This window comes from Centruroides sculpturatus, unplaced genomic scaffold, assembly GCF_000671375.1.
Source record: "Centruroides sculpturatus isolate CEXI.00-Female unplaced genomic scaffold, Cexi_2.0 scaffold624, whole genome shotgun sequence".
In the NCBI taxonomy this organism is placed as follows: Eukaryota; Metazoa; Arthropoda; class Arachnida; order Scorpiones; family Buthidae; genus Centruroides; species Centruroides sculpturatus.
This window is the reverse complement of record NW_019384988.1, coordinates 256,612-264,284: the sequence shown is the minus strand read 5'-3', so window position 1 is coordinate 264,284 and position 7,673 is coordinate 256,612. Positions and strand designations below refer to the sequence as shown.

The 7,673-nt window shown below is 27.0% G+C and overlaps 1 protein-coding gene across 1 annotated transcript in view; it reads left to right on the top strand.

Moving 5' to 3' along the window:
- LOC111632959 (N-acetylglucosamine-1-phosphotransferase subunits alpha/beta-like) overlaps positions 1 to 4,017 on the top strand; it is a 19,970-nt gene extending 15,953 nt beyond the window's left edge. The window contains exons 5-6 of the mRNA XM_023377479.1: positions 1,902 to 2,104; positions 2,982 to 4,017. Of these exons, the coding sequence (XP_023233247.1) occupies positions 1,902 to 2,104; positions 2,982 to 3,152 (374 nt within the window). The 3' untranslated portion in view covers positions 3,153 to 4,017. The remainder of the gene's footprint in view (positions 1 to 1,901; positions 2,105 to 2,981) is intronic.
- The last annotated feature ends 3,656 nt before the right edge of the window (positions 4,018 to 7,673 follow it).

Sequence of the window (7,673 nt, the reverse complement as noted above, 5' to 3'; positions counted from 1 at the left end):
AGGGTGCTTATTGTACCTGTCGTTCTCTCCTGTACAGGTGTGATACCACACACACTACACAAAAGCATGGGAACATTACAATTGAGTAGAAATACATACATCACACTACAGAAGGCCACTATATTGAATACATGCCACATTGTTAGGAAATTCCTGAATATAGACACACACACTGACACACTTATTTAATTTTAGTTTTGTTTTGGTTGCTATGCCTTGACTTTGGTCTGGCATAGTAGACAGCCGCCGGTGTGAACCAAGTATAACTCACAAAACCCAACATAATAATAATAATAATAATAATATTAATTGTTTCTTTGCAGATACTTAAATTAATGATATAATTTATTTTCTTCAATTTTTTGAACAAAATATTTAATTGTTGAAAATTTATTAAAAATATTTAATTAATTTTGCATGTATAGTGTGATAATTTATATTATGCATGTCAAAGTTGAATTTAAACTGAAAATTTCAAAACAATGGCATTCTGAAGCTGATTAAGTATGCCAGGTAGTGATTTTTCAGATAGTAATTATTATAAAAGTATAAAAATAAATAAAAGCAATGGGATCAGTTTATTCTATAAATTTTAAAAAATTAAAAAGCCCAAAAGATACTTAAAGATATCTCTTAAACTAATGAGTTAAAATTACTCATTTTTTTCCAATTTCAAAGAAACTAAAAAATCACTCAAGTGGAAAAAATTGAAGTCAATCACTTTCTTACTTTATTAAACATTTTCACCAAATGCATTTCACTTTACAGCCTCTTCAGTGGTTATTTTGTTTAATGTTATCTGTGCTCTTATATTTGATTAGCCTATCCCAGCATGCATGTATACTATTAATTTCCCAGCATGCAAATACTATTAATTTGAATACTCCCGTATTCAAATTAATAGTATTTGCATAACTTTTAATACAATAGTGTTCCACAATGCATCTTACAAATAAATTTTATATTTTATACAATATTCTTATGTTATTACGATTAATAGTACAGGTGTTATTACTACAGTGTTGATACTAGGGAGATTCTATTCTTTTTAATCGTATTGCTGCTTCGTGCTCTTTCAATCTTATTCCGAGTTTTCTTCCTGTCTCTCTGATGTAAACCTTCTTATCTGTGCATGTACATTGAAGTTTATAAATGACTCCGGCCACATCTAAAGAATTCTTCTGAATTGCAGACCTTCCTTTGTTTATTAAATAAATGCTTTTACTAAATCTATTATTTTGTTTTCCTATCAGATTCACCTAAGAAATATTTATATTTTTCATACAGTTTTTTTAATATAAGAAATTTTAATAAATACATTATCAATTTTTCTATTTTTAACATTAAATCTATTATTAATATAAAGATCATGCCATTTATATATAAGTTGCCATTTATATATAAGTTGTAATGTATAATTTAAAATATTATATTTTAAAGATTTTAAAGATTATTTAAAATATATACCACATTTGAAATACAGTATTAAGAATACTGATCAATTAATTTCAAGACTATTATATTGCCAAATTAAAGATTCTTTCAGATTGGTTAGTTTAGATGTGAAGTCGATACATTTGGATTTTATTATAGAAAATTTAAGCAAATTTAATTTGTCAGATTACATTGTGGACTTTATAAGTTTTACAAATACAAAGTTTAATAAAATTTACATTTTTTATAGGAGTTTAATATTTTTGATCCTGTTCAAAATTATTATTAAAAGAAAAAAGAAGCAATAAGAATCAACATCATATTTTGAGTTTTAAAATTTCTGATACTTGAATGAAAACATTTAATAATTATAATTCTAATGTAGTTTTGTATAAATCTTGTAAATATATTAGAAAATATTAAGAAATTATCTAAAGTCTAATTTAATCGTTAAATATTTTTTATAGCTCAGAATGCTATTAAAAAACAATATTTTACAATTAATGGTCACAATCATACTATTCAAACTGCTTATATAACTGAAGATTGGATGGCTCAAAACACTGTTCTTTTAAATGATGTTATCATGATGACAGGTGTACATTCAAGATATAACGAAGTTGATGTTTTATCAAAATTGCCAAAGACTATTACAAAACATATTCAAAAAGTAAGTTATTATTTCAGTCTTCACATAGACAATAATTTTTGTCATTTAAAAAATTTAATTTAATCAGAAGTTTTATAGCATAGATATTTATAATGTAAATAAATATTTATCATTAATCAATAATAATAAATATTATTGATTAATGATAAAAAATTCATAAAATTTATCAATTACATTAAAAATTATATTAACTGCAAAAAGTAATTATACTTCCAAAAAGAATCAGTGTAATTATATTAATTATTATCTGAGAACATTTTAATGTAAATTGAACTTTGTAGAACTGTCCAACTTTCACATTTGTTCATTACAATTTCTCAACATGTGTACCTCTTGTCATGTGGCACACATCCAACTGATAATCAGATTCTTCCTAAGCTATCTATGGCATATCCATTGTTACTTCTCTCATGGAACTCACAATTCTATAGCTCCTGCAGATTACTTGTGTTGCACAATGACAAATGATTTCAAACACAAAACATCATCTCTGTTGTGGAGTTGCTAATTTTATTTTCATTACTTCCTAGAGGTAGTAGACAATAAGACTTTTGAATTCAGGTGGGAGATGAAACTCAGATAATTACACTATCGATTGGTGTACATCACATATGTCTCAGGTAATAATTAACACAATCAGAGCAATTTAAAATGGTAACATTTATTTTGGATAACCCTGTATAATTAATTATTGATATAAACTATATGAAGTTATTATGTGAAAAATACTGTTATATTGGATAAAGTATATTAATAGATATAAATTTTTAAAACTTATTTATCATGGAAGTAAAGACAGTTACATTTTATTTTATGAATGAAATTATAAAACCAATTATTTAATTATTATGATGTTTATTATGTTTCTTTCTTATAGATTTATTTATATAAAGAGAAAAGTCTAGCTGTTGTAACAGTTTTGAACAAAGAAGCTCAAGACAAAGTTCTTCAATTTGAACATAATATAACAATAGATGGAAAAGCAATTAAATTAAGTGCCGCAAACCTTGTTGTGCAGTTTCCCACAGTAAATAAAAAATTTATTTAATCTTTTAATTGAATTATGATCAATAATTACTTATTAAATACAGTCAAACCTGTCTATAACAGAACCTGTATATAGCAAAAACTGTCATTAATGGAAAATTTCTTCAGGTCTTTAAATTTTTTGCAAAAATTAATTTAAATTAACCTGTATATAGTGGAACCTGTCTAATGTGGAAACAGAAAGGAAAATTGGGCTGTATAACAGAAAAATTGGTATCTTTAGCCAATTTAACAATAAGTTTACAAGCGTAGAATGTATAATTTGTAAAAACGTCAAAAAATATAGATACATAATATAGAATAGCAAAATATAACTATTGTATTACAGTAACTTTATTGGGATTTGAACAGAAAGTTTTTGTGTATTTTTATTAACAGCTGTTTTTACTTAACATAAGAATTGTGGCAAGGATTCATATTCATATAGCAGCATTTTAAAATAATTATTTATTGATTTTTCCAAAGCATTGAGTAAAGAAATAGTATTGTAGATATTTAAAGTATGGTTAGGGTACAAAAATTAATTCTAACCTTTAAAGGTGTGTAGATAGGGAGGTGGTCACTTACTGGATCTGAAAAGTGATTCTTCTCCAGTGAAGGAATACTTCGGTCATTTAATGCTGATAAAGTAATATGGGTTATTTCATTTCTGAGCACAGAATTCAAAATCTGTGAATGTTGTTTCATACTAAGGTATGAGTGAATGACCAAAAAACCTACCTGTACCAGTAAATGACCATGGTTCAAAGTTATGTAGTCATTCATTGCTGCAAATTAAAATGGTTTGAGATGAATAATTAAAGATATTTGAATTTATTTTTGTTCAGATAAATTCAAAATGGCAGATGAAATAAATAAAAAGAAAAAGCCTATGGACGTTTTCAGTATAGTGAAGAAGATTTCTATACAGCTGTAGAAGCAGTACATGAAAATAAAATAAATGCTAAAAGGCTAGCAAAAAATGTAACATTTCAAAAGAAATTTTAATAAATTACATGGAAAGATACCAATGGAGCAAAAAATGGACAACATTAACTAAAGCAGAGGAAAAATGGATTATTGGGAAAGCCAAATTGAGTTTACTCATGCATCCTGATGAAGTAAAAGACACAGTTCAGAAAGTTATGAAAGATATGAAACAAAAGAACCCATTTAATAATGATCACCCAGGAAAAAAATGGCTAAAGCTTTTTCTAAAAAGGCACCTAATGTAGCAGCAAAGAATACAGAAGTGATATCCAAAGCGTGAGCAGCAGTTTCAAAAGAGATGATAAAGAATTGGTTTTAAGAATTAAATAATTATTTGAGAGAAGAACGTGCAAGTGATATTCTGCAAAATCCTTACTGTATCTTCAATGCAAATGAAACAGGGATGTTGTTTTGTCCAAAAATTGGCAAACTTCTGGACCTAAATCATATACGAACTTTTATAACATTGCATCAGGACAAGAAAAACTGTATCACAGTATTGTGTAATTTTTCTGCAAGTGGCCAGTCAGTAGATCCTATAATANAACCTTTAACCGATGTGAATAAATTTAACATTACTAACGTTTTCAGACCCCTCCTGGGTCCTTCTTCAGGTAAAATCGTCAAAGTAACCATTTCTTTAGAAAGAATTTTTCAAAGCATCGAACGAATGTATACAGTTCGATGTTTCGAAAATTCTTTCGAAACGAATGGTTACTTTGACGATTTTACCTGAAGAAGGACTCAGGAGGGGTCTGAAAACGTTAGTAATGTTAAATTTATTCACATCAGTTAAAGGTTTCGGAAGTACGTAATATTTAGTAAACTCCGGTGTGTAGTTGTACGTTATTGTTATCTGGTTTTTGTTAACTATAATAATATAATCATGTTAATCAGTTATCAATGAAATTAGATGACTAAAAAATAAAATACTAAGCAAGTACAATTAGATCTCTTAATTTCTATTATCATTATGTTAATTTTAATAAAATGAAATTTTTTTTAATCAAAAAATTATGATTTTGCTGAATTTAGAGAAAAAATACAATATTAAATTTTTCTCAGAAGATACAATTTAAATTAAAAAATATATATATATATTCTGAATTAAAAAATTACTTATTAATTTTAAATGAAAGTTCAAATTCAGTGTTTTTATTATACGAGTTTTTGGATTTTAATTTAATTTATATTATATTCATAGGATGGCTATGAAGACTGGAAATAGGAGAATATACATAATAAATGGTTTATTGATATCATTATTGTTATATTATAGAATATGATATGTTCAACATTACAATAAACATTGTACATTAATACAGCATTTTTATCAGTTCAGAGTATATTTCTACTTTGTGGCTATCTTATACATTAATTTAAAATTATGTAAAAGCTTTCACTTTAAAGTTTTCAAGTCATTTATCTGAAATCTTAATTTTTTCATAATTATAATATATTTAAGGAAAAAAATGCTTGTTTTGAATCAGAGTAGTTATAAATTGAAATTTAAAAAAAAAACATTTAAATGAAATATCTAGCTTCTTTTCTGGAAAATTTCTTGAATATTTATGATTTTGTACATATTAAGGAAATAGTCATTATCATTAATTATCAGTTATAGTATTAGTATATATATAAAATATTTTAGACATAATGCCAATTTCAATATAATTTCTCACAAAATGCCTGGAATTGAACAATAAATAATAATTTTAAATTTGGTGACACAAGAGATATTATATTATTGCAATTATATATGCTGAGCATTGTTTGGGTTATAGCATTAAATATTGAAAGTGTAAAAGATTCTACTATGATCAGTATTTAAGCATTACTTTCAAAATAAAATGAAATTTTTATTTTTTTTACACTATTTATATAAATTTAATAAAAAATAAATTGATCACTCATCAACTACATACACCCTTGTAAAGCAGCATAAATATTTATTAAAACTAAACATTTTGATCATATTTTAATGACTTTTGTCAGATTTATTATTCAAGAATAGAACAATTTGTAAAAGCTAACAGAAAGTAGAACAAAAAATGGTAGAACACCAAACAAGGATTAAAAATAAAATATTTTACAATCTTTCAATTTAACCATTTAACAATTTAGTCCTTGTTTTTGTTCTATTTTATGTTAGCTTTTGTAAATTGTTTAATTTTCAAAAAGCAAACATTATGAAGGTCATTAAATATGATTGAAAACATTAATTTTAATAAACATTTTTGCTGCTTTACAAGGTTGTATGTAGTTGATTGAATGATTGATTTAATAAAGCAGTTATTTTATGAATTATGAAATAAATAAGTAAAAATGACAACAGTTGTTTGGAAAGTGGTCACAGGTGCTCTTTTCTAACTACTGTTCCATTAACAGCTGACAAATAAACACCTGTACTTGAAATGATTTCAACTTGTAGATCAGAACATCAAAGAACAGTACATTAACTGTGCAACAGTGGAATAGTCAGTATGGTGCTACCTCTTAGTAGTGGAGAATAAACGTGCAAAATTTTTAGAGTATTTTTCCACACGTTTTTTTCTCATTACTGTTTCAGAAAAAGATTTTGTAAACAGTTATGTCTAGTAAAGAAAAGAATTTTTATTGTTATTCATTTTCTATGTAAATTTTTTTTTCGCAGTAGTTTTTGGATAGTTTTTGGCAATACCCCCAAAAGAATTTGATGTAATATATATATATATGTCCCTCACCACTGCCACACGATCGCTCTTGACGAATATATTCATCGCTCACTGCTGAGTGGTTAATAAACTGTTGTCAGTTTAATAATAATAATAAGTAAATATAATACACCAAGAGCTTGCAAAGAAACAAATTATTAGACATCCACAAATCATACTACAAATATATTCCATAGACAGTATTGGAAAACAACATGCACAAAATGTACTATGACAGTCATAATCACAGATAAAACAATTTATCACAACAGATCAGACATCACATTCATTGACAAACACAATAAAATCACATACATTATAGACATATCTCTCTCAAACACTCACAATATACAAAATACATGCACTGAAAAAATCAGCAAGTACATGGAACTCACCCAGGAAATAAGGCATCTGTGGAGGATGGATAAGGTGCTTATTGTACCTATCATTCTCTCCTCTACAGGTGTCATACCACACATACTACACAAAAACCTGGGCACATTACAATTGAATAGAAACATATACATCACACTGCAGAAGACCATTATATTGAATACGAGGTGTGTTCAAAAAGTATCAGACCTTTGGTCGGCAAAAATAAATTTATTGACTTTGAGGTACAAAACCCTAATCCCCTTCAAAGTAGTCTCTTTGGTAATATATACACTTCTCCCAGCGTTCCTGCCATTGCTGGAAACACTGCTGGAACGCATCTTTTGGAATGGCCATCAGCCGGTCCGTCGCATTTCGCATGATGTCTTCTCTCGACTAAATTTGGGTTCCTTTTAGCGGCATTTTCAGCTTGAGAAATAGCCAAAGGTCACACGGAGCCATGTGGAGAGAGTACGGAGCGTGACGAA